Here is a 26,543-nt window from a genome sequence, read left to right on the forward strand (position 1 = left end):
TAATAACTGTACATGTCGTGGGTTTACTCTCCAACACACTATTTGGTGTTTAGTTTACGTGACAAACCTTACTCATTGGATGTGTCGGGTGGTGGCGGACTTAACGACACATTCATATTCACGCGATCCAATCCACAAACCTCTACTATCGATTATATTGGTCGCGAAAACCTCCTCCGCTTTGTTAAACTTGACAACCTCAGATCGCGGTCGTTTACCAACGATGCGAGCCCGAGGCCTGGCGCAGGAGGCCTCCACCACCTCCTCCACCACCACCTCCACCATCACCACCTCGTCCATCACCATCTACTCCATCACCACCTCCATCACCACCACCTCCATCACCACCTCCATCACCACCACCACCACCTCCATCACCACCACTTCCACCACCATTTCCACCACCACCTCCACTACCTCCACCACCACCACTTCCTCCACCACCACTTCCACCACCATTTCCATCACCACCTCCACCACCACCTCCACCACCATTTCCACCACCATTTCCACCATCACCACCACCACCTCCACCACCACTTCCACCACCACCACTTCCACCACCACCACTTCCACCACTTCCACCACCACCACTTCCACCACCACCACTTCCACCACCACCACTTCCACCACCACCACTTCCACCACCACCACCACTTCCACCACCACCACTTCCACCACCACCTCCACCACGTCCACCACTTCCACCACTTCCACCACCACCACCACTTCCACCACCACCACCACCACCTCCACCACCACCACCTCCACTCGTAGCAGCAGCAGCGGCAGCAGCTGGGCCCGCGTTGGCCTTGCCACTGATCACACGACGAGGCGATTGCTTGGGTCGTCGCGATTAACGGTCGCGATTCTAATCAGTAATCGATTTCTCTCCAGCCCACTCTCTCCACTTCGTATTTACTCTTCTATCGATCTGGCGTGCCCACTGTTGCTCGCTCTATCAGCCTCAATGTCAGGTGAGAGAAACATGTTCGCGGTCGCGATTCGATTCTAATAGTGCAATCGATTAATCTCGGGTAGTGTTAACGTGAGTCGATTATTGATCACGTGTCATTCGGTCTCCGTTTACAAACAAAACATTTGTAAAATGAACAGGGCACGTCTCATGGCGGACCCTCATCGATAGGACAGCCGCAGTTGGAGTTCAACCAAATAACGCTGCGAACCTGAGTCGATCAGGGCGCGATGAGGACTCGATTCGTTGATAATCGATTAATCGAGTGGCGGTCACGTGGTCGGCGCGGGGCGTGGCCTGTGGGCGTGGCCTGTGGGCTATGGGCGTGGCCTGTGGGCTATGGGCGTGGGATGTGGGCGTGGCCTGTAGGCTGTGGGCGTGGCCTGTGGGCTATGGGCGTAAGATGTGGGCGTGGCTTGTAGGCTGTGGGCGTGGCCTGTAGGCTATTGCGTGGGATGTGGGCGTGGCCTGTAGGCTGTGGGCGTGGTGACGTAGGCTGTGGGCGTGGCCTCACTTGACGCGCGGCTGGGCAGGTGGAAAGCAGCAGCGCCTCGATCTTGATCCTCATCTTCCTCAATCTTCCTCCTACATCTTGATCCTTCTCCTCAATCTTCCTCCTCCTCAATCTTGATCCTCCTCGTCGGCGATCTTCGTCGCTACCCGAAGGGCGATCTTCGACCTTCGCGTTGTGCCGCCTCGACTCGCCTCTCGTGCCCCCTCCCTCCCTCCCCCCGTGCGGACGAGCGGCCCCGCCATGGGAGCGTGCTGCTCCTGCACTCGGCAGCGCGAGCGTCCCCGCAAGAAGAGGTGAGTCGGACGCTGAAGCCCCACGCGGGCCCCGTGTGAGTCGGACGCTGAAGCCCCACGCGGGCCCCGTGTGAGTTGGACGCTGAAGCCCCACGCGGGCCCCGTGTGAGTCGGGCGCTGAAGCCCCACGCGGGCCCCGTGTGAGTCGGACGCTGAAGCCCCACGCGGGCCCCGTGTGAGTCGGACGCTAAAGCTCCGCAGTATAAACACTGGGGAGGGGTTGGTGGTGACCATTGTTATAATTACTGTAGGTGTGGGCCAGCATAGGTGTGAGTATAATCGTCGCCTCCTCATCCCACAACTTCTCCACGGTGTCGCGTTTTATTCGAGTCACTCTACTGCTGGATGAGGACCCCCCCACACCGTGTGGGTCGTGGGGGTTATTTGACCATACTTCACCACTCTGGGCAGTGCGGGGTTGTGAAGGCGGGGGACAGCATAGGTGTGGAGTATGTAAGTGCAGTACAACGATGTTTCTGCACAGACCTACAGATCACATTGCAGCCCCCGCAGTCTCCAGCAGCTGCTGTGATCAGTGGTCGCCGATCCAAGCTCTGATCGCGCTCATTCACAGTGACAACAAATGCTGCTTCTGAGAATCCGTACTTTCATCAGCGTTGGAGCAAACAAATACATTGGGCAGGTTGTTATCACTGTCTCATCGCCAAAGTCGGGCTTGCTTGAACCAATACTGGTGATATGCAAGGCCGTAATTATTATATATATTGGGGGGGGGGGGGACACATCCCCCCCCCCCCCCCCAATATTCAAATATGCTCAAAATGTCCCCCCCAATATATTGCTATAAAATAGATTTCTGTTTATATGATTGTGGTTATGGTTGTACTTTATAAATCCCTAATCTCTGCCATTACATACAATGAAACAAGAAAAGATCAAAAATAAAAAAACAGAGCAATGTAATACAATACAATATTAGACATTATTGTTAAAAATACATAAAATTTAAATCCCACGTGTTAGTGAATTTTTTTCAATATTTTAGGCAAGAAATTCGTTTTCAAATTTAGATTTTGTTTCTGGGGGTTGACCCCCTGGAAGATTTGGTCCCCCCCAATGTTGACTCCATGACTACAGCCTTGGTGAAATGCCACATGTTTTATGAGATTGAGATCCATTGCTTGGACGAACTCAATGCTGACATTAAAACCGAATCACTTATTGCAGATATTGTAAGAAACACCGCTGCAGGCATAACCGTGCCAAGAATGGCATTGATGACCACGCCGATGCATCCTCTCCCACCACCAGCGAACGCTCGGCGTCACCGGTGGTGCAGGAAGGTGCAGCCACCTCGGGCTCGTGTGGAAAGGTAAGAATCATCACCATCATCGTCTCACACGAACACAACATCTCGTGCATTCAGCCACATGGTAACCGACATAGAACCATCCACCGCGGAGATGGAATTATAAAATAAGTTTGTGTGTAGGTACCAGCTGGACTCTTTTGCATTGTCGGACTGTGAGAGAATTATTTTGAATTTTTGGACTCTGAGAGGGAGTGACAGATTGGGGAGGCCTTCATCCAACATCAGTTTGACTATGGCTGATGATTATATAACTGACAATTGTTGAATGATTCCTCTGTCATCATATCATCACCAGCTATTTTCTATCCACTTCCAAATGACGGCCCGACACACATCACCACTCCCCATCACATTCACGCAATGCCTCAATGTTTCTGGCTCCTGCACGAGCATTGAACTCATTGCTCCATCTCCACGGTGTCCGCCTTTTTCCTTTTTGGCTGCCATTCAATTACCAACCCCGTCCATCTGTTCTCGCAATGTATCCTGCACAATCCAGGTTCATCGGAACGGCTAATTGCATGGTTCAAACGTGACTTTCTACGCGTCTTGGTGCACACTTTAGCTTGCGCTCCCTTATCTCTGCACTACACGTGTGCACTCTCTATCTAGTGCGTAAACCATGAACGTGATTCCCTCGACAGGAGGCGCCGGCAGAGTGCCAGGTCATTGTGCCGCTCTCCCCACTTGACATCGCTGGACGACCATTGCCCGATGGGGATGTCGAGCCCCCCCACGCCTCCGCTGAGAAACCCCTTCTCCTGGTCGAGGAGAAGGTACCCAGCGTGGAGGAGGCGGAGCGACGCGACAATGAGCCGGAAGTCAGGTAGGGAGGGGAGTGGGAGATGCAGCAGTAGCGGTGGGTGCTGGGGTCTGGTTAGGGAGAACCAGTCGTCTGGACAGGCAGTTAGACAATTACTGTAGGTGTGGGCCAGCATAGGTGTGAGTATAATCGTAACCTCCTCATCCCACAACTTCTCCACGGTGTCGCGTTTTATTCGAGTCACTCTACTGCTGGATGAGGACCCCCCCACACCGTGTGGGTCGTGGGGGTTATTTGACCATACTTCACCACTCTGGGCAGTGCGGGGTTGTGAAGGCGGGGGACAGCATAGGTGTGGAGTATGTAAGTGCAGTACAACGATGTTTCTGCACAGACCTACAGATCACATTGCAGCCCCCGCAGTCTCCAGCAGCTGCTGTGATCAGTGGTCGCCGATCCAAGCTCTGATCGCGCTCATTCACAGTGACAACAAATGCTGCTTCTGAGAATCCGTACTTTCATCAGCGTTGGAGCAAACAAATACATTGGGCAGGTTGTTATCACTGTCTCATCGCCAAAGTCGGGCTCGCTTGACCCAGTACTGGTGAAATGCAAGGCCAATATTCAAATATGCTCAAAATGTCCCCCCCAATATATTGCTATAAAATAGATTTCTGTTTATATGACTGTGGTTATGGTTGTACTTTATTAATCCCTAATCTCTGCCATTACTTACAATGAAACAAGAAAAGATGAAAAATAAAAAACAGAGCAATGTAATACAATACAATATTAGACATTATTGTTAAAAATACATAAAATTTAAATCCCATGTGTTAGTGAATTTTTTTCAATATTTTAGGCAAGAAATTAGTTTTCAAATTTAGATTTTGTTTCTGGGGGTTGACCCCCTGGAAGATTTGGTCCCCCCAATGTTGACTCCATGGCTACAGCCTTGGTGAAATGCCACATGTTTTATGAGATTGAGATCCATTGCTTAGACGAACTCAATGCTGACATTAAAACCGAATCACTTATTGCAGACATTGTAAGAAGCACCGCTGCAGGCATAACCGTGCCAAGAATGGCATTGATGACCACGCCGATGCATCCTCTCCCACCACCAGCGAACGCTCGGCGTCACCGGTGGTGCAGGAAGGTGCAGCCACCTCGGGCTCGTGTGGAAAGGTAAGAATCATCACCATCATCGTCTCACACGAACACAACATCTCGTGCATTCAGCCACATGGTAACCGACATAGAACCATCCACCGCGGAGATGGAATTATAAAATAAGTTTGTGTGTAGGTACCAGCTGGACTCTTTTGCATTGTCGGACTGTGAGAGAATTATTTTGAATTTTTGGACTCTGAGAGGGAGTGACAGATTGGGGAGGCCTTCATCCAACATCAGTTTGACTATGGCTGATGATTATATAACTGACAATTGTTGAATGATTCCTCTGTCATCATATCATCACCAGCTATTTTCTATCCACTTCCAAATGACGGCCCGACACACATCACCACTCCCCATCACATTCACGCAATGCCTCAATGTTTCTGGCTCCTGCACGAGCATTGAACTCATTGCTCCATCTCCACGGTGTCCGCCTTTTTCCTTTTTGGCTGCCATTCAATTACCAACCCCGTCCATCTGTTCTCGCAATGTATCCTGCACAATCCAGGTTCATCGGAACGGCTAATTGCATGGTTCAAACGTGACTTTCTACGCGTCTTGGTGCACACTTTAGCTTGCGCTCCCTTATCTCTGCACTACACGTGTGCACTCTCTATCTAGTGCGTAAACCATGAACGTGATTCCCTCGACAGGAGGCGCCGGCAGAGTGCCAGGTCATTGTGCCGCTCTCCCCACTTGACATCGCTGGACGACCATTGCCCGATGGGGATGTCGAGCCCCCCCACGCCTCCGCTGAGAAACCCCTTCTCCTGGTCGAGGAGAAGGTACCCAGCGTGGAGGAGGCGGAGCGACGCGACAATGAGCCGGAAGTCAGGTAGGGAGGGGAGTGGGAGATGCAGCAGTAGCGGTGGGTGCTGGGGTCTGGTTAGGGAGAACCAGTCGTCTGGACAGGCAGTTAGACAATTACTGTAGGTGTGGGCCAGCATAGGTGTGAGTATAATCGTAACCTCCTCATCCCACAACTTCTCCACGGTGTCGCGTTTTATTCGAGTCACTCTACTGCTGGATGAGGACCCCCCCACACCGTGTGGGTCGTGGGGGTTATTTGACCATACTTCACCACTCTGGGCAGTGCGGGGTTGTGAAGGCGGGGGACAGCATAGGTGTGGAGTATGTAAGTGCAGTACAACGATGTTTCTGCACAGACCTACAGATCACATTGCAGCCCCCGCAGTCTCCAGCAGCTGCTGTGATCAGTGGTCGCCGATCCAAGCTCTGATCGCGCTCATTCACAGTGACAACAAATGCTGCTTCTGAGAATCCGTACTTTCATCAGCGTTGGAGCAAACAAATACATTGGGCAGGTTGTTATCACTGTCTCATCGCCAAAGTCGGGCTCGCTTGACCCAGTACTGGTGAAATGCAAGGCCAATATTCAAATATGCTCAAAATGTCCCCCCCAATATATTGCTATAAAATAGATTTCTGTTTATATGACTGTGGTTATGGTTGTACTTTATTAATCCCTAATCTCTGCCATTACTTACAATGAAACAAGAAAAGATGAAAAATAAAAAACAGAGCAATGTAATACAATACAATATTAGACATTATTGTTAAAAATACATAAAATTTAAATCCCATGTGTTAGTGAATTTTTTTCAATATTTTAGGCAAGAAATTAGTTTTCAAATTTAGATTTTGTTTCTGGGGGTTGACCCCCTGGAAGATTTGGTCCCCCCAATGTTGACTCCATGGCTACAGCCTTGGTGAAATGCCACATGTTTTATGAGATTGAGATCCATTGCTTAGACGAACTCAATGCTGACATTAAAACCGAATCACTTATTGCAGACATTGTAAGAAGCACCGCTGCAGGCATAACCGTGCCAAGAATGGCATTGATGACCACGCCGATGCATCCTCTCCCACCACCAGCGAACGCTCGGCGTCACCGGTGGTGCAGGAAGGTGCAGCCACCTCGGGCTCGTGTGGAAAGGTAAGAATCCTCACTATCATCGTCTCACACGAACACAACATCTCGTGCATTCAGCCACATGGTAACCGACATAGAACCATCCACCGCGGAGATGGAATTATAAAATAAGTTTGTGTGTAGGTACCAGCTGGACTCTTTTGCATTGTCGGACTGTGAGAGAATTATTTTGAATTTTTGGACTCTGAGAGGGAGTGACAGATTGGGGAGGCCTTCATCCAACATCAGTTTGACTATGGCTGATGATTATATAACTGACAATTGTTGAATGATTCCTCTGTCATCATATCATCACCAGCTATTTTCTATCCACTTCCAAATGACGGCCCGACACACATCACCACTCCCCATCACATTCACGCAATGCCTCAATGTTTCTGGCTCCTGCACGAGCATTGAACTCATTGCTCCATCTCCACGGTGTCCGCCTTTTTCCTTTTTGGCTGCCATTCAATTACCAACCCCGTCCATCTGTTCTCGCAATGTATCCTGCACAATCCAGGTTCATCGGAACGGCTAATTGCATGGTTCAAACGTGACTTTCTACGCGTCTTGGTGCACACTTTAGCTTGCGCTCCCTTATCTCTGCACTACACGTGTGCACTCTCTATCTAGTGCGTAAACCATGAACGTGATTCCCTCGACAGGAGGCGCCGGCAGAGTGCCAGGTCATTGTGCCGCTCTCCCCACTTGACATCGCTGGACGACCATTGCCCGATGGGGATGTCGAGCCCCCCCACGCCTCCGCTGAGAAACCCCTTCTCCTGGTCGAGGAGAAGGTACCCAGCGTGGAGGAGGCGGAGCGACGCGACAATGAGCCGGAAGTCAGGTAGGGAGGGGAGTGGGAGATGCAGCAGTAGCGGTGGGTGCTGGGGTCTGGTTAGGGAGAACCAGTCGTCTGGACAGGCAGTTAGACAATTACTGTAGGTGTGGGCCAGCATAGGTGTGAGTATAATCGTAACCTCCTCATCCCACAACTTCTCCACGGTGTCGCGTTTTATTCGAGTCACTCTACTGCTGGATGAGGACCCCCCCACACCGTGTGGGTCGTGGGGGTTATTTGACCATACTTCACCACTCTGGGCAGTGCGGGGTTGTGAAGGCGGGGGACAGCATAGGTGTGGAGTATGTAAGTGCAGTACAACGATGTTTCTGCACAGACCTACAGATCACATTGCAGCCCCCGCAGTCTCCAGCAGCTGCTGTGATCAGTGGTCGCCGATCCAAGCTCTGATCGCGCTCATTCACAGTGACAACAAATGCTGCTTCTGAGAATCCGTACTTTCATCAGCGTTGGAGCAAACAAATACATTGGGCAGGTTGTTATCACTGTCTCATCGCCAAAGTCGGGCTCGCTTGACCCAGTACTGGTGAAATGCAAGGCCAATATTCAAATATGCTCAAAATGTCCCCCCCAATATATTGCTATAAAATAGATTTCTGTTTATATGACTGTGGTTATGGTTGTACTTTATTAATCCCTAATCTCTGCCATTACTTACAATGAAACAAGAAAAGATGAAAAATAAAAAACAGAGCAATGTAATACAATACAATATTAGACATTATTGTTAAAAATACATAAAATTTAAATCCCATGTGTTAGTGAATTTTTTTCAATATTTTAGGCAAGAAATTAGTTTTCAAATTTAGATTTTGTTTCTGGGGGTTGACCCCCTGGAAGATTTGGTCCCCCCAATGTTGACTCCATGGCTACAGCCTTGGTGAAATGCCACATGTTTTATGAGATTGAGATCCATTGCTTAGACGAACTCAATGCTGACATTAAAACCGAATCACTTATTGCAGACATTGTAAGAAGCACCGCTGCAGGCATAACCGTGCCAAGAATGGCATTGATGACCACGCCGATGCATCCTCTCCCACCACCAGCGAACGCTCGGCGTCACCGGTGGTGCAGGAAGGTGCAGCCACCTCGGGCTCGTGTGGAAAGGTAAGAATCGTCACCATCATCGTCTCACACGAACACAACATCTCGTGCATTCAGCCACATGGTAACCGACATAGAACCATCCACCGCGGAGATGGAATTATAAAATAAGTTTGTGTGTAGGTACCAGCTGGACTCTTTTGCATTGTCGGACTGTGAGAGAATTATTTTGAATTTTTGGACTCTGAGAGGGAGTGACAGATTGGGGAGGCCTTCATCCAACATCAGTTTGACTATGGCTGATGATTATATAACTGACAATTGTTGAATGATTCCTCTGTCATCATATCATCACCAGCTATTTTCTATCCACTTCCAAATGACGGCCCGACACACATCACCACTCCCCATCACATTCACGCAATGCCTCAATGTTTCTGGCTCCTGCACGAGCATTGAACTCATTGCTCCATCTCCACGGTGTCCGCCTTTTTCCTTTTTGGCTGCCATTCAATTACCAACCCCGTCCATCTGTTCTCGCAATGTATCCTGCACAATCCAGGTTCATCGGAACGGCTAATTGCATGGTTCAAACGTGACTTTCTACGCGTCTTGGTGCACACTTTAGCTTGCGCTCCCTTATCTCTGCACTACACGTGTGCACTCTCTATCTAGTGCGTAAACCATGAACGTGATTCCCTCGACAGGAGGCGCCGGCAGAGTGCCAGGTCATTGTGCCGCTCTCCCCACTTGACATCGCTGGACGACCATTGCCCGATGGGGATGTCGAGCCCCCCCACGCCTCCGCTGAGAAACCCCTTCTCCTGGTCGAGGAGAAGGTACCCAGCGTGGAGGAGGCGGAGCGACGCGACAATGAGCCGGAAGTCAGGTAGGGAGGGGAGTGGGAGATGCAGCAGTAGCGGTGGGTGCTGGGGTCTGGTTAGGGAGAACCAGTCGTCTGGACAGGCAGTTAGACAATTACTGTAGGTGTGGGCCAGCATAGGTGTGAGTATAATCGTAACCTCCTCATCCCACAACTTCTCCACGGTGTCGCGTTTTATTCGAGTCACTCTACTGCTGGATGAGGACCCCCCCACACCGTGTGGGTCGTGGGGGTTATTTGACCATACTTCACCACTCTGGGCAGTGCGGGGTTGTGAAGGCGGGGGACAGCATAGGTGTGGAGTATGTAAGTGCAGTACAACGATGTTTCTGCACAGACCTACAGATCACATTGCAGCCCCCGCAGTCTCCAGCAGCTGCTGTGATCAGTGGTCGCCGATCCAAGCTCTGATCGCGCTCATTCACAGTGACAACAAATGCTGCTTCTGAGAATCCGTACTTTCATCAGCGTTGGAGCAAACAAATACATTGGGCAGGTTGTTATCACTGTCTCATCGCCAAAGTCGGGCTCGCTTGACCCAGTACTGGTGAAATGCAAGGCCAATATTCAAATATGCTCAAAATGTCCCCCCCAATATATTGCTATAAAATAGATTTCTGTTTATATGACTGTGGTTATGGTTGTACTTTATTAATCCCTAATCTCTGCCATTACTTACAATGAAACAAGAAAAGATGAAAAATAAAAAACAGAGCAATGTAATACAATACAATATTAGACATTATTGTTAAAAATACATAAAATTTAAATCCCATGTGTTAGTGAATTTTTTTCAATATTTTAGGCAAGAAATTAGTTTTCAAATTTAGATTTTGTTTCTGGGGGTTGACCCCCTGGAAGATTTGGTCCCCCCAATGTTGACTCCATGGCTACAGCCTTGGTGAAATGCCACATGTTTTATGAGATTGAGATCCATTGCTTAGACGAACTCAATGCTGACATTAAAACCGAATCACTTATTGCAGACATTGTAAGAAGCACCGCTGCAGGCATAACCGTGCCAAGAATGGCATTGATGACCACGCCGATGCATCCTCTCCCACCACCAGCGAACGCTCGGCGTCACCGGTGGTGCAGGAAGGTGCAGCCACCTCGGGCTCGTGTGGAAAGGTAAGAATCCTCACTATCATCGTCTCACACGAACACAACATCTCGTGCATTCAGCCACATGGTAACCGACATAGAACCATCCACCGCGGAGATGGAATTATAAAATAAGTTTGTGTGTAGGTGCCAGCTGGACTCTTTTGCATTGTCGGACTGTGAGAGAATTATTTTGAATTTTTGGACTCTGAGAGGGAGTGACAGATTGGGGAGGCCTTCATCCAACATCAGTTTGACTATGGCTGATGATTATATAACTGACAATTGTTGAATGATTCCTCTGTCATCATATCATCACCAGCTATTTTCTATCCACTTCCAAATGACGGCCCGACACACATCACCACTCCCCATCACATTCACGCAATGCCTCAATGTTTCTGGCTCCTGCACGAGCATTGAACTCATTGCTCCATCTCCACGGTGTCCGCCTTTTTCCTTTTTGGCTGCCATTCAATTACCAACCCCGTCCATCTGTTCTCGCAATGTATCCTGCACAATCCAGGTTCATCGGAACGGCTAATTGCATGGTTCAAACGTGACTTTCTACGCGTCTTGGTGCACACTTTAGCTTGCGCTCCCTTATCTCTGCACTACACGTGTGCACTCTCTATCTAGTGCGTAAACCATGAACGTGATTCCCTCGACAGGAGGCGCCGGCAGAGTGCCAGGTCATTGTGCCGCTCTCCCCACTTGACATCGCTGGACGACCATTGCCCGATGGGGATGTCGAGCCCCCCCACGCCTCCGCTGAGAAACCCCTTCTCCTGGTCGAGGAGAAGGTACCCAGCGTGGAGGAGGCGGAGCGACGCGACAATGAGCCGGAAGTCAGGTAGGGAGGGGAGTGGGAGATGCAGCAGTAGCGGTGGGTGCTGGGGTCTGGTTAGGGAGAACCAGTCGTCTGGACAGGCAGTTAGACAATTACTGTAGGTGTGGGCCAGCATAGGTGTGAGTATAATCGTAACCTCCTCATCCCACAACTTCTCCACGGTGTCGCGTTTTATTCGAGTCACTCTACTGCTGGATGAGGACCCCCCCACACCGTGTGGGTCGTGGGGGTTATTTGACCATACTTCACCACTCTGGGCAGTGCGGGGTTGTGAAGGCGGGGGACAGCATAGGTGTGGAGTATGTAAGTGCAGTACAACGATGTTTCTGCACAGACCTACAGATCACATTGCAGCCCCCGCAGTCTCCAGCAGCTGCTGTGATCAGTGGTCGCCGATCCAAGCTCTGATCGCGCTCATTCACAGTGACAACAAATGCTGCTTCTGAGAATCCGTACTTTCATCAGCGTTGGAGCAAACAAATACATTGGGCAGGTTGTTATCACTGTCTCATCGCCAAAGTCGGGCTCGCTTGACCCAGTACTGGTGAAATGCAAGGCCAATATTCAAATATGCTCAAAATGTCCCCCCCAATATATTGCTATAAAATAGATTTCTGTTTATATGACTGTGGTTATGGTTGTACTTTATTAATCCCTAATCTCTGCCATTACTTACAATGAAACAAGAAAAGATGAAAAATAAAAAACAGAGCAATGTAATACAATACAATATTAGACATTATTGTTAAAAATACATAAAATTTAAATCCCATGTGTTAGTGAATTTTTTTCAATATTTTAGGCAAGAAATTAGTTTTCAAATTTAGATTTTGTTTCTGGGGGTTGACCCCCTGGAAGATTTGGTCCCCCCAATGTTGACTCCATGGCTACAGCCTTGGTGAAATGCCACATGTTTTATGAGATTGAGATCCATTGCTTAGACGAACTCAATGCTGACATTAAAACCGAATCACTTATTGCAGACATTGTAAGAAGCACCGCTGCAGGCATAACCGTGCCAAGAATGGCATTGATGACCACGCCGATGCATCCTCTCCCACCACCAGCGAACGCTCGGCGTCACCGGTGGTGCAGGAAGGTGCAGCCACCTCGGGCTCGTGTGGAAAGGTAAGAATCGTCACCATCATCGTCTCACACGAACACAACATCTCGTGCATTCAGCCACATGGTAACCGACATAGAACCATCCACCGCGGAGATGGAATTATAAAATAAGTTTGTGTGTAGGTGCCAGCTGGACTCTTTTGCATTGTCGGACTGTGAGAGAATTATTTTGAATTTTTGGACTCTGAGAGGGAGTGACAGATTGGGGAGGCCTTCATCCAACATCAGTTTGACTATGGCTGATGATTATATAACTGACAATTGTTGAATGATTCCTCTGTCATCATATCATCACCAGCTATTTTCTATCCACTTCCAAATGACGGCCCGACACACATCACCACTCCCCATCACATTCACGCAATGCCTCAATGTTTCTGGCTCCTGCACGAGCATTGAACTCATTGCTCCATCTCCACGGTGTCCGCCTCTTTTCCATTTTTGGCTGCCATTCAATTACCAACCCCGTCCATCTGTTCTCGCAATGTATCCTGCACAATCCAGGTTCATCGGAACGGCTAATTGCATGGTTCAAACGTGACTTTCTACGCGTCTTGGTGCACACTTTAGCTTGCGCTCCCTTATCTCTGCACTACACGTGTGCACTCTCTATCTAGTGCGTAAACCATGAACGTGATTCCCTCGACAGGAGGCGCCGGCAGAGTGCCAGGTCATTGTGCCGCTCTCCCCACTTGACATCGCTGGACGACCATTGCCCGATGGGGATGTCGAGCCCCCCCACGCCTCCGCTGAGAAACCCCTTCTCCTGGTCGAGGAGAAGGTACCCAGCGTGGAGGAGGCGGAGCGACGCGACAATGAGCCGGAAGTCAGGTAGGGAGGGGAGTGGGAGATGCAGCAGTAGCGGTGGGTGCTGGGGTCTGGTTAGGGAGAACCAGTCGTCTGGACAGGCAGTTAGACAATTACTGTAGGTGTGGGCCAGCATAGGTGTGAGTATAATCGTAACCTCCTCATCCCACAACTTCTCCACGGTGTCGCGTTTTATTCGAGTCACTCTACTGCTGGATGAGGACCCCCCCACACCGTGTGGGTCGTGGGGGTTATTTGACCATACTTCACCACTCTGGGCAGTGCGGGGTTGTGAAGGCGGGGGACAGCATAGGTGTGGAGTATGTAAGTGCAGTACAACGATGTTTCTGCACAGACCTACAGATCACATTGCAGCCCCCGCAGTCTCCAGCAGCTGCTGTGATCAGTGGTCGCCGATCCAAGCTCTGATCGCGCTCATTCACAGTGACAACAAATGCTGCTTCTGAGAATCCGTACTTTCATCAGCGTTGGAGCAAACAAATACATTGGGCAGGTTGTTATCACTGTCTCATCGCCAAAGTCGGGCTCGCTTGACCCAGTACTGGTGAAATGCAAGGCCAATATTCAAATATGCTCAAAATGTCCCCCCCAATATATTGCTATAAAATAGATTTCTGTTTATATGACTGTGGTTATGGTTGTACTTTATTAATCCCTAATCTCTGCCATTACTTACAATGAAACAAGAAAAGATGAAAAATAAAAAACAGAGCAATGTAATACAATACAATATTAGACATTATTGTTAAAAATACATAAAATTTAAATCCCATGTGTTAGTGAATTTTTTTCAATATTTTAGGCAAGAAATTAGTTTTCAAATTTAGATTTTGTTTCTGGGGGTTGACCCCCTGGAAGATTTGGTCCCCCCAATGTTGACTCCATGGCTACAGCCTTGGTGAAATGCCACATGTTTTATGAGATTGAGATCCATTGCTTAGACGAACTCAATGCTGACATTAAAACCGAATCACTTATTGCAGACATTGTAAGAAGCACCGCTGCAGGCATAACCGTGCCAAGAATGGCATTGATGACCACGCCGATGCATCCTCTCCCACCACCAGCGAACGCTCGGCGTCACCGGTGGTGCAGGAAGGTGCAGCCACCTCGGGCTCGTGTGGAAAGGTAAGAATCATCACCATCATCGTCTCACACGAACACAACATCTCGTGCATTCAGCCACATGGTAACCGACATAGAACCATCCACCGCGGAGATGGAATTATAAAATAAGTTTGTGTGTAGGTGCCAGCTGGACTCTTTTGCATTGTCGGACTGTGAGAGAATTATTTTGAATTTTTGGACTCTGAGAGGGAGTGACAGATTGGGGAGGCCTTCATCCAACATCAGTTTGACTATGGCTGATGATTATATAACTGACAATTGTTGAATGATTCCTCTGTCATCATATCATCACCAGCTATTTTCTATCCACTTCCAAATGACGGCCCGACACACATCACCACTCCCCATCACATTCACGCAATGCCTCAATGTTTCTGGCTCCTGCACGAGCATTGAACTCATTGCTCCATCTCCACGGTGTCCGCCTTTTTCCTTTTTGGCTGCCATTCAATTACCAACCCCGTCCATCTGTTCTCGCAATGTATCCTGCACAATCCAGGTTCATCGGAACGGCTAATTGCATGGTTCAAACGTGACTTTCTACGCGTCTTGGTGCACACTTTAGCTTGCGCTCCCTTATCTCTGCACTACACGTGTGCACTCTCTATCTAGTGCGTAAACCATGAACGTGATTCCCTCGACAGGAGGCGCCGGCAGAGTGCCAGGTCATTGTGCCGCTCTCCCCACTTGACGTCGCTGGACGACCATTGCCCGATGGGGATGTCGAGCCCCCCCACGCCTCCGCTGAGAAACCCCTTCTCCTGGTCGAGGAGAAGGTACCCAGCGTGGAGGAGGCGGAGCGACGCGACAATGAGCCGGAAGTCAGGTAGGGAGGGGAGTGGGAGATGCAGCAGTAGCGGTGGGTGCTGGGGTCTGGTTAGGGAGAACCAGTCGTCTGGACAGGCAGTTAGACAATTACTGTAGGTGTGGGCCAGCATAGGTGTGAGTTGGTGTGTGTGTAGGTTTTAGTGAGTGTTGGTGGGATGGAGTGTAGGTGTGAGTGAGTGTAAGCGTGAGCGAGTGCAGGTGTGAGTGAGTGTAGGTGTGATGAAGTGTAGGTGTGAGGGAGTGCAGGTGTGAGGGAGTGCAGGTGTGTTCTTTGTGTAGGCTCATGTATGAGTGTGAGTGTCAGCTAGAGCTCGTGTACAATGGTGTTGGTTCCGGCTAGCGTAAGGGTACGTAGAATGACACTAGCGAACACTTTTGTGATCATTTGTTGTTTTGTTTCAGCTCTGAAAATGTTATCCTCGAGATCATCACTGAGGAATTCTGCTCTGGAATCATGGTGAGAGTCTTGGTGTAGCGAGTTTAGAGTCTCAGCCTGGTCACCAATTATCACGTAGCATTTGTTATGCCACTTGCTTTGGTAGTTTGGCACAGCAGTTTGCACGCTGCGCTGCGAACCCAGCAACCTCAGTTGGATTCCCAGCAAAGGCTAGATTCATTGGAGGGGGCTATCAGGGCTTCCGGACTGTACGTTTGTAACGACGTTTCAAACGTGCGGCATAGCCCGAACACGCAACCTTGGCACCCATCTACACGACAATCCGGCATATCCTGCTGACGGGACTCGGATCATCAACACCGGCCCAGAGATTCCCTGATGGAAAACATTGGTCCCACAAGCTCATAGGCCGATGAACTAAAACGTTAATTTCTCCATAGGCTGCGAAACAGATACGTGTCCTTTGATTTTTTTAAGTCGGAACATTCATCAGCTATGAGAATGCATTTGGCGGCACACCCTTATAAAACACAGCGTGGTTTGGTGCGGTTTGCTGTCTGCAGAGCATCGGAGATGGTGGCGAGGATGCACCGTGCCTGGCACACGAGTGCGAGCCGCTGGAGCAAGGTGAGGCGTCGTTCCCTCTATTATAACGGGTTGTGTGTGGATCCCCGGTTATAATGGACCGTGTGTGGGACCCTGGGAATTATGACCCATATGTGGAACCCTGGTTTTAATGGGTGGTGTGTGGGTCCCTGGTTATAACGGGCTGTGTGTGGGTCCCTGGTTATAACGGGCTGTGTGTTGCATCGTCTGCCACAGCGGGTGGAGAGTGGGCGGAGAGCAGCGTCCCGCAGCGCCGCCACGACGAGCTGCAGCGCCACTTGGCGGAGACGGTGGAGAGCCTGAAGGAGCTCAATGGCAGCCAGGACCTCGAGGTATGCGGGAGGTCGTGAGGTCAATCCCGATTCTGACAACTACCGTATACTTGCAGTTCACATATTCTCTCCTCATGGTTGCGTGGATTTTTCTCCAGGTCCTCCGATTTTTCCCTCCACATTTAGAGACGTGTTTTAGAGTATTTGGCTGCTATAAATATCCATGCGACATTTCACTAAGTGGAGCTAGCAGTTGTAGCCGAGTCTCTTCTGAAAAAGTGCTATATAGCTCAGTGGGCCTTACCTGGTTAAATAAAACTAGTGTTAGTTTAATAGTTGAGTTTGAATAGTGTGAGTGTACCTGTGTGTGTGCGCGATGGGCAGACCAAGGTCATGAAGTTCGAGCTGGCCAAGGCCTCATCAATACCCGTCAACCAGATCTCCAACACATCTGGTGAGAGCCGTCCCCTCCCATCTCTCTTGAAACGTCGAGTCTCAGTCTGCCCCAGCTCCCGCAGTGTAAACGCACAATCAAGCAGCTTGCATGGCAGTCATTGTGTCACGACTGCGATAGTGCAGCGCTATTATATAACACACGTCCCCCTGTTTCTACCTGGGCCCCCCCCCCCCCCCCGTGTCCTCGTGTGCAGGTTCTCACCTGCGCGTCATCACCGACAAGCTGGACTTGCTGTTGAGCGGCAAGGCCGTCGTGTCGGGCACGCGCTCCACCAACGTGTCGGACCACCCGCAGGGCCTGCTCTATGTCCTGCACCGGGTGACTGAGAGGCTTGTGGTACGTCGACATGCCCCCTCGCAAAGCCCCGCCTCTTGCCTCGCATTCAAATGCATTTCACATCCACGCACCTCCACGTTACCACCGTCGTCATCGCCGTCATCCACCGACATCTGCTTCTCACCTTTGCCTTGTGGTCGCTGCTAGGATCAATTGACTTGAATGTGTTTTCATTTATTCTCACGGTTCATTCATCGATGCTTCTTATACCAGAAAGCCACAATTCGTCTCATTAATGCTTTTTTTCAATGGGGTTCCTCTTGCAAAATGTTGCACGTTTAATTGGGAAAGCTAAATGAGAAAGATTATTTATCACAAACTAAATAAGTGCAGCAAATTGGTTTTCTTCGGTTGTTCCGGTTTTTTCACCTCACCCTCACTCCCCCTGCGTCTCTGCCACTACAGAAGCAGAGCGAGGAGGAGGTGGGGTGGAACCACGCGGCGGCGTTCCCCATCGCGGCTGTCACCGTGGAACTGTGGCACCGGCACCCAGCCATCGGGGAGCTCCTGCTCGCTCACCTGCTGAGCAAGTGCCCCTACTTGGGCCCTTTCTTCCCTCGTCCCACGCCTGGGCAGAGCCAGGAGGACGCTTTCAGGTGAGGGCACTGGGGACATGGGGTGGGGGGTGGTGGGTGGGGGGTGAGGGCTATGGGTGCACATGGCGTGTGCGTGACGCCCGTGTCTCCCCCCATCACCCGCAGGATCCTCGGTTACCGCTTCGAGGATGGGACACTAGAGGACGAAGACTTGTTCCTCCAGAGAATGTCGGGCATGGCGCGCCTGTACGCGGCCATCGTCTCTGCACCCGTGTCTCCCTCCAGTGGCGACAAGGTAGCCTCACCTTGCTCCAAGAATCAGACCTCACTCTCTTCGTCACGTACAGTTTGGTTCGCTCTGCTAGTCTACGTGTGACATTGTATGCATGCGATTTGCTTAAATCATAAGCCATTGGCTCCGTGTAGCGCAAGTACGAGAATGGAATTTTAAATTGACGAATCCCTCCCACCCCTACCCCACGCGCGTTGTGTGCGTGATTCGCAGAGCCACCCCCACGGCGTGAGTCACGGCTGGTCCTGGCTCACGCGGGTCCTGGATATGGAGCCCATGGCCAATGTCACCCCCACCGTGCTCTTCCGCTTTCTGGAGGTACGCAGGAGAGCACGCACGAGAGCACACTCGCATGAGCACACAGCTCGCTCACACAGCGCACGCACGAACACACGGCGCACACACACGAGCACACGCACGAGCACACAGCGCACAAGCGTTGTGATAGAGACGAGGCTGCCCTGTGACTTGTTGACGTGCTCCTGGCGTGTGTGAGCAGGTGGCAGGCAGTGCCATGGAGGTTGCATACGGCGATCAGCTCTGGGAGCTGCTCGATGTGTTAAGGAAAGAATACATCCCAAGGTACCTCTCACCCAGTGGCAGAACCTAGTCACCATCTCACCTTCACAGAGCCATTTATATTTGCACGTGTTCCTTGCATTTACGCCTGAAGTCGCGATTTTCTTTCTGTTTTTATGTTGTGGCAATAGACTGAATCACCTCGTCAAGTCGCCAGCTAATATCAAAGTAGCATTGCACTTGGACAAAGAGAAGGGTCCTTACACAGCCGTAACTTTCCCCTGCGGATCATAAACTCTGGCTCTTGGAAGACTCTTCACCAGCCCAGTTTTGCACCCACAGCAATTGGCAGGGAGGCAGTAGCGATGTGATCGACGTGACTGAAGTCAGCTGTCGACAGCAGGCTCCCGTGACAGTGTGTCTCTGAACGAGCTTCAAGCTGTGGTTGGTGATGCTCACCGGTTATGGACTGGAGCCGGGAGTTTGTAAGAATCGATGGATGTGCAACTAAACTCGCTGCGTCTGTTCTTGTCCTGCAGAATCGAGAAGGTGTCCATCCCGCAGCAGATGGGAGCTGTGGTCAGACTGAGGCTGTTCCTCGAGGTACCGGCTTTGACGACACAACTTTGACACATGCATATTTATTCCAGTGTCGTTGTCAAGACTCGCACAGCAATATGTGTAACATTACCTTAAGTCATAACAGCTGCGGAAGTTGACATCACGTAATGATATCTGAAGTCACTCAGGAGCTCCCTTTATCCATACTCGCAGCAATAGCCATCTTATCCTGAGTGGGCACATTGCGAGTTGGTCAGGAGACGTCAGTACAGCAGCGGATTTAACTTAACTATGCGGAGCTGTGTTTATCCAAATATGTTATGGGTTTTCTCCGGAGACTCTGGATTCTTCCCAATCGACAAACTTGCCTTCACGGAATTCGCCAAACATCCCAAAACAGGGCCATCCTGAAGTAGTGTTAACACTCAATGTGGCCGAAGTTACATTCATTCGGGGCATAGTTAGTACCATGTGTGTGGGTGTAATTATTGTCAAAGAATTTGTAAGTACATGTCAATCACATGAATGTTAGAGTTCGAAAATCCAAATTAGATGAAAACCTGAGTTGAACAAAGGTATTTTTCTTTGTGAAGTTATCTGTGACCAGGATAATACCTTTAACTCGCTACACTTGAGACTCCGGTTTAATCACAGGTGGCTGAAACCTCAATTCAAACCCAGGATCTGAGTGGTGCTGGCTTTGCACTCAAACACATAATTAGCCCCATATCCACTTAGTCACTTAATGCAATTTTTTCCGTGTCGGGAAGTTGGGAAACACTTCCCAGAAATAAATTAGTAATTCTCCTTTCATCGTGGCATGCGTACACACAAAGGGAGGGTTAATCGTTAATTGCCTGAATCACCAGGTCTCCCCTTCACACGGGGTTTCGAGTACATCATCAGGGATGTGTGCCAGTCCTACCCCAGGCTTGTGTATAACTCACAAATGACATCATTCCCAACCGCATTACACCAGGGATAGTGGGTGAGGTCATTACAATCATCGACCTCACACCTGAATGGGAGGAGCAGGAGGATGGGTGAAAGGTGATTGGCCAGGAGGGTTGAAGGGGAAAGGCAGGGAAGGGTTGAGGGAAGAGCTCGATGGTGGATCGGGACATTTGCCAGGCAACTCTTCACGCGTGTGCCGGACTGATCAATAAACACACAAATAGAACAACCACGCACGCGTCTAGAACTTCTCTACAAGTTCGGTTTGGGCTGAAAAAGCCTCTGACCGGCGTGCATTGCTTCCTGCACAAGAATCATCAGCTACATTAAAATAACTTTGTAAAATATTCACGTTAACAGCACTCAAGAGACCAGAGCCGAGGCATTCTATTGGCACGCTGCCACTGGTTGGCCCTTCAAACCCCACGTGGGGCTGCTGGGCTGCCAGGAGTGTCCACATTAATCCCTGTGTGTGTGTGTTGTGTTTGCCTGCAGGACTGTTTTGTTAATCGGGAGATTCCTTTGCCAAGCGGGCATCTCTCAGAAGAATTTCGGAAGGCTTAACAAGATCACCTGTACATTATGTAAATATATATTTTTTATGTAAGTAAAACCCTACGTGTTCAACTGTCAATTATTTATTCGTAAATGAAATAAAAATCCTGAAATTGTTACATTTTGTCATGGTTGCTTGTGTAATGTAGGAATTTGGGCGGGAGACGACTTGACGGGTAGCACACTTTTATTAACACCAACTCACTAACACGTGTGACCAACTGCAGCCTATGCTACGCGGTTCCCCCGGCTACACACACACGGGCTCTTACGCCCCGTAGCTTCTAGGGAACCCACCCCAACTGGGGTCTGGGTCTCGACCACTGGGTCCCACAGCCTCGCCCTTACAAGGACGTCAGGCCGCGGGTCCCACGGTCTCGCCTCTGAGCCGCACAGGGTCCCAGCCCTTACAAGGACAGCGGGACTAGGGGTCTCAGGGCCCTGTCTCTTCCAACTCCGTCTTCGATCTTCACTGGTTAACAACTCCCCGAGCGCTCCCGCGCATCCCCCTTTATAGTGCTCCGCTCCCGGGGAGACGGAGCCCATGCGGACCTCGATTAGAGCACCCACCCCAGTTGACCAATCAACACGCGCTGCCACACGATCCTTTTTCCCATCTTGTGTCAGTGCACACAACCACTCACCACGCGCCGGCACATGATCCATCACTGTCAGCGCGCGTCACCACTATACCACGCGATGTAGCCACACCCGACGCGCTCACACACGCTCCCCCCTTGTCAGCGCGTACCGCCACTACACTTGTATGCAATATCTACAATGGTTTGTGTTCCTGGTGTGTAAACAGAAAAAACTAACTGCAAAACACGCACAAATAATCACGAAGATGAATAGCAAAACAAAAACTCACTGGGCATGACGCACCAACCGGGCCTTGATATGGGAAAAGGCAGCGGCAATAACCACGATGTGTTCATTGCCCTTTGCTGAAGGCTACCGAATGTTTGCAAGGCTCAACCAGGACACACAGTGAGTTGGTCGCCCCTCTATCTGTCCCCCTCCTACTTTACATAGCCATGCCTACACTGCCAACTGTTAATATACTCTGCCCACTGATCATAGGCCTTACTAGTCCATCTATCAGCAACGCCGGAGGACCCAGAGAAAAATCCGGGCTTCCACGGCGTTGGGGGGCGCAACCGTCGGAGTGGCAAAGCCTGCCCGATAATAATCCTATACGATGCAACTCTCTTTGTCCCGCGTTGAAATAATCGTGTCAGCTGCGTTGCAAAAACGAGACTAACGCGACGAGGCGAAGTGGATGTGGCCGAAATGACTCCCAACGATTGGTGGGAAATGGTGCACCGCGTGCATCATCACCACCATCACCACCACCGCAATCACCACCACCATCACCACCGCCATCACCACAGTCATCACCATCACCACCACCATCATCATCACCATCATCACCATCACCACCACCATCATCACCATCATCGCCACCATCATCATCGCCACCATCATCATCGCCACCACCATCGTCGCCACCACCATCATCACCATCATCGCCACCATCACTCTACCACAACCGTTCTCATCAAACAGAAGTGGAGGGGGGGGGGGTGAGGGGGGGTAGGGGGTGTGGGGGGGGGGCTCGGCTCTCCCAGGAGGCCGTCAGAGCTGCCTCTTCAATAACGAGGTCGATCCTGGGGGGAAACCCTGGGACAGGTGGCAACCCGAAGCAGACAGTCCCTGCGTGCGTTCACCTCGCCACCTCCGCACGCCGAGAGATTCGGGCGAAGGTTGCGGATTCTGGGACTCTGGAGTCGAGATTTATCATCTCAGGGAGGGAGGGGGGGTGAGAGTCTGCCTCGTTCGTGCCGTCTCGGTTGCGTCGTTTTGTCCGATTGTTCGTGTCGTTTGTTCCGTCTGCGTTGGTGGTGTCGGTGTCGTTCCGTCTGCGTTGGTGGTGTCGGTGTCGTTCCGTCTGCGTTGGCGGTGTCGTTCCGTCTCGTGATTCCCGAGCCGACTGTCCAGCAACTCTGTTCGTTGCGGGTGCCTCCGCGTGCCGGGTTAAAAGTAATAAGAAGAATCGACACTCGTTCGCGGGCGTGAACATACTCTATGCAACATACCTGGAGCCAAAAACTAATCAATGTAAATAATCGATAATTAATCGATGAATAATCGTTACCCCCGTTTTCTCCGGAGTATAAGACACGATCCGGGAAGTAAGACACCACTCCAGATGTCTTCCCGGTATAAATAAAGTTAACACCGTACACAGCTACCGGAGTATAAGACGCACTCCCAAACTTTTGCTTTAACGTAGAGTGACGGGGGGGGGGGCAGGGGGGGGGGTTATTGAGTGCGTCTGACAATCCCGAGATTATTCTCAATGTCTATCCCTGGGCTGTTGGGGGGGGGCTAGGAAGGGGGGGGGGCTAGGAAGGGGGGGGGGCTAGGAAGGGGGGGGGGGGTGATGCTGTGAAGGAGCGAGGTGGAGACGTGTGCACCACACACACGCGTCCCGTGTATTTGTACATATCGCAGCGAGACGAGGTGCTGTTGATGACGACGGGAACAATCGAGCATTGCAAGGAACTAAAAGAGGATGTGGGGATGATTGATGACCTTGGGTGGTGGCCTCGGTTACTTTCACCAGTGATGGTGGGTGGGCGAGTGGGTGGGCGAGTGTGTGGACGGGTGGGTGAGCGGGTGGGCGAGCGAGTGGGTGGGCGAGTGTGTGAGTGAGTGGGTGGGTGGGCGAGTGGGTGGGCGAGTGGGTGAGTGTGCAGGCGAGTGTGTGGGTGGGCGAGTGGGCGGCCGAGTGGGTGAGAGAGCGGGTGGGCGAGCGGGTGGGCGAGCGGGTGGGCTAGCGAGTGGGTGGGCGAGTGGGTGAGTCTGCGGGTCAGTGGGTGAGTGTGTGAGCGAGTTGGGCGGGCGAGTGGGTGAGTGTGCAGTCGAGTGGGTGAGCGAGTGGGCGAGTGTGTGGGCAAGTTGGGCGGGCGAGTGGGTGAGTGTGTGGGTGAGTTGGGCGGGCGAGTGGGTGGGCGAGTGGGTGAGTCTGCGGGCGAGTGGGTGAGTGTGTGGGTGAGTTGGGTGGGCAAGTGGGTGTAAAGGCGAGTGGGTGAGCGAGTGGGTGAGTCTGCGGGCGAGTGGGTGAGTGTGCGGGTGAGTTGGGTGGGCAAGTGGGTGAGTGTGCGGGCGAGTGGGTGAGCGAGTGGCCAAATAGGGAGCGGTGAGTGGTAGCGGTTAGCTCCGCACTGCGCCACGAACCCTGGCGACCTGATGTTCGACTCCCGCTCACGACCAACATCGGCGATGATTATCTGAACACATCCTGGGCCTCCCCTAGGTCGACTCGGCCTCAAGTACGTACATGGTGCGGTGTCAGCATCGCTACTGGGGGAGACAAAGGCGGTCGGGCGTGGACCGAGTGGACGGGATAAAGAGACATCACGTGGTTGAATATTATCCATAATACACGGACTCCTCTACTCACGAATATATGCGAATTACGAACTTTCAGGGATACGAACAAACCTGTCCATGTCCAGTTGCCTGTTCGGACCGAGAGTTGTAAGTTCAACAGCCGTGCAAAATATGACGGTGGTGGCATCTGCATCTGCAGAACGTGAAGAAGCAGTGACATCTGCAGAATGTGAAGACCCAGTGGCATCTACATCTGCAGCACGTGAAGAACCAGTGGCATCTACATCTGCAGAACGTGAAGAACCAGTGGCATCTACATTTGTAGAACGATAAGAACCAGTGGCATCTACATCTAAATGAGATTATATAACTTTTAATGCCATTCCCGGGTTAAGTGTGCACGCCATACAACACGTTTGAAATCTACAGGCGTAAAGTTGGACTTACGAACGAATCGACATACGAACAGACATATGGAACCCAACTAGTTCACAAGTAGAGGAGTCTCTGTAGATTTTGTTGGGTTAGAGCGTGTGAATATAAATGTGTCGTTAAACCCGCCACCACCCGACACAGCCAATTAGTAAGGTTTGTCACGTGAATGAAACGTGGCCAATTCGTTTCCAGTACAGCACACAGCGGTTGTGTGTTGGAGAGTAAACCCACAACATTTACAATATGAGCACCGTGACGCCAGCCGGCAAAGTGAGTACCGTAGGCTTTGCACGGACCGACCAGGAGCAGAACTAAACTATTTTGTCAGTGTTATTGTATACCAGGTAAGCTCTCTGGCTCTCACAAAGCAGATGGCTCGACGCAGTGGCTGCTGATATCGCGAGTCAGTGTGTTGCTGCACAAATAATACTCGAAACCCCGCGATGTTGATTCTAGAACGTGGAGGGGAGAAGCCGGAGACAAACAAATGCACGCGACCGCGGGGAGAGAGACACCGCAAACTCCAAATATACAGCAGGTTTCAAGGTGGGAATCGAACCCACGGCATCCTGCCTACCAGGCGAGGTAGTTAACATCTCCTAGCTATCGTGGCAGCGAGCGCGGGGGCACAAGGTGCCACCCCCTCCCCCCGCTGGTGGCCAAAGCTACGAGCTGGGCCCCCCCCCCCCCTTGACAACCACTATGATATTTGATTTCAACAAGGGCGTCAAATAACAACAAAAACTTGAGAACTCTGTTTACATTTTTTTATAAAAAGTATTCCATTTACGTTCCACGTTTTATTTCAATTCAGTTAAGAGCAGTAACGTAATGCTACAAAGAGGTGACTCCGACTACGGAGCTGTAGTGGCTGCATTGTGTAGATGGAGCGCCTCCTACAGCATTAAATGTTCGCGACCGTGAGCGTACGGAAGATGTGGTTAGGGCAAGAGGAGTCGCGATGTCTAATAATAGCCTCTAGGGTGCGACTGTGCGAGACAAACCAAATATTGGGGCCTCACCTTGCTGCACCCCCTGAGCTGATAATGTAGTCACTACACCACTGATAATGTAGTCACTACACCACTGGTAATGTAGTTACTACACCACTGATAATGTAGTTACTACACCGCTGATAATGTAGTTACTACACCGCTGATAATGTAGTCACTACACCACTGATAATGTAGTCACTACACCACTGGTAATGTAGTCACTACACCACTGATAATGTAGTTACTACACCACTGGTAATGTAGTCACTACACCACTGATAATGTAGTTACTACACCACTGGTAATGTAGTCACTACACCACTGGTAATGTAGTTACTACACCACTAATAATGTAGTCACTACACCACTAATAATGTAGTCACTACACCACTAATAATGTAGTCACTACACCACTGATAATGTAGTCACTACACCACTGATAATGTAGTCACTACACCACTGATAATGTAGTTACTACACCACTGATGATGTAGTCACTACACCACTGATAATGTAGTCACTACACCACTGATAATGTAGTTACTACACCACTGGTAATGTAGTTACTACACCACTG

The 26,543-nt window shown here is 50.6% G+C and overlaps 1 protein-coding gene across 1 annotated transcript; it reads left to right on the forward strand.

Annotated features, from left to right (window-relative positions):
- The first annotated feature begins 1,495 nt into the window (after nucleotides 1–1,495).
- LOC133342720 (uncharacterized) lies at nucleotides 1,496–21,164 on the forward strand. The gene is made up of 26 exons (XM_061552060.1): nucleotides 1,496–1,783; nucleotides 2,972–3,116; nucleotides 3,761–3,942; nucleotides 4,923–5,067; nucleotides 5,712–5,893; nucleotides 6,874–7,018; nucleotides 7,663–7,844; nucleotides 8,825–8,969; nucleotides 9,614–9,795; nucleotides 10,776–10,920; nucleotides 11,565–11,746; nucleotides 12,727–12,871; nucleotides 13,518–13,699; nucleotides 14,680–14,824; nucleotides 15,469–15,650; nucleotides 16,055–16,109; nucleotides 16,613–16,676; nucleotides 16,872–16,987; nucleotides 17,312–17,381; nucleotides 17,578–17,720; nucleotides 18,126–18,316; nucleotides 18,422–18,551; nucleotides 18,762–18,866; nucleotides 19,048–19,130; nucleotides 19,607–19,670; nucleotides 21,078–21,164. Exons 1-26 carry the CDS (start codon nucleotides 1,731–1,733, stop codon nucleotides 21,144–21,146), a joined length of 3,432 nt encoding a protein of 1,143 aa, XP_061408044.1. The 5' UTR covers nucleotides 1,496–1,730; the 3' UTR covers nucleotides 21,147–21,164.
- Nucleotides 21,165–26,543: the final 5,379 nt, after the last annotated feature.

The sequence above is a fragment of the Lethenteron reissneri genome, chromosome 15 (genome assembly GCF_015708825.2).
Source record: "Lethenteron reissneri isolate LAM-NWPU_2019-01 chromosome 15, ASM1570882v1, whole genome shotgun sequence".
Taxonomy (NCBI): Eukaryota; Metazoa; Chordata; class Hyperoartia; order Petromyzontiformes; family Petromyzontidae; genus Lethenteron; species Lethenteron reissneri.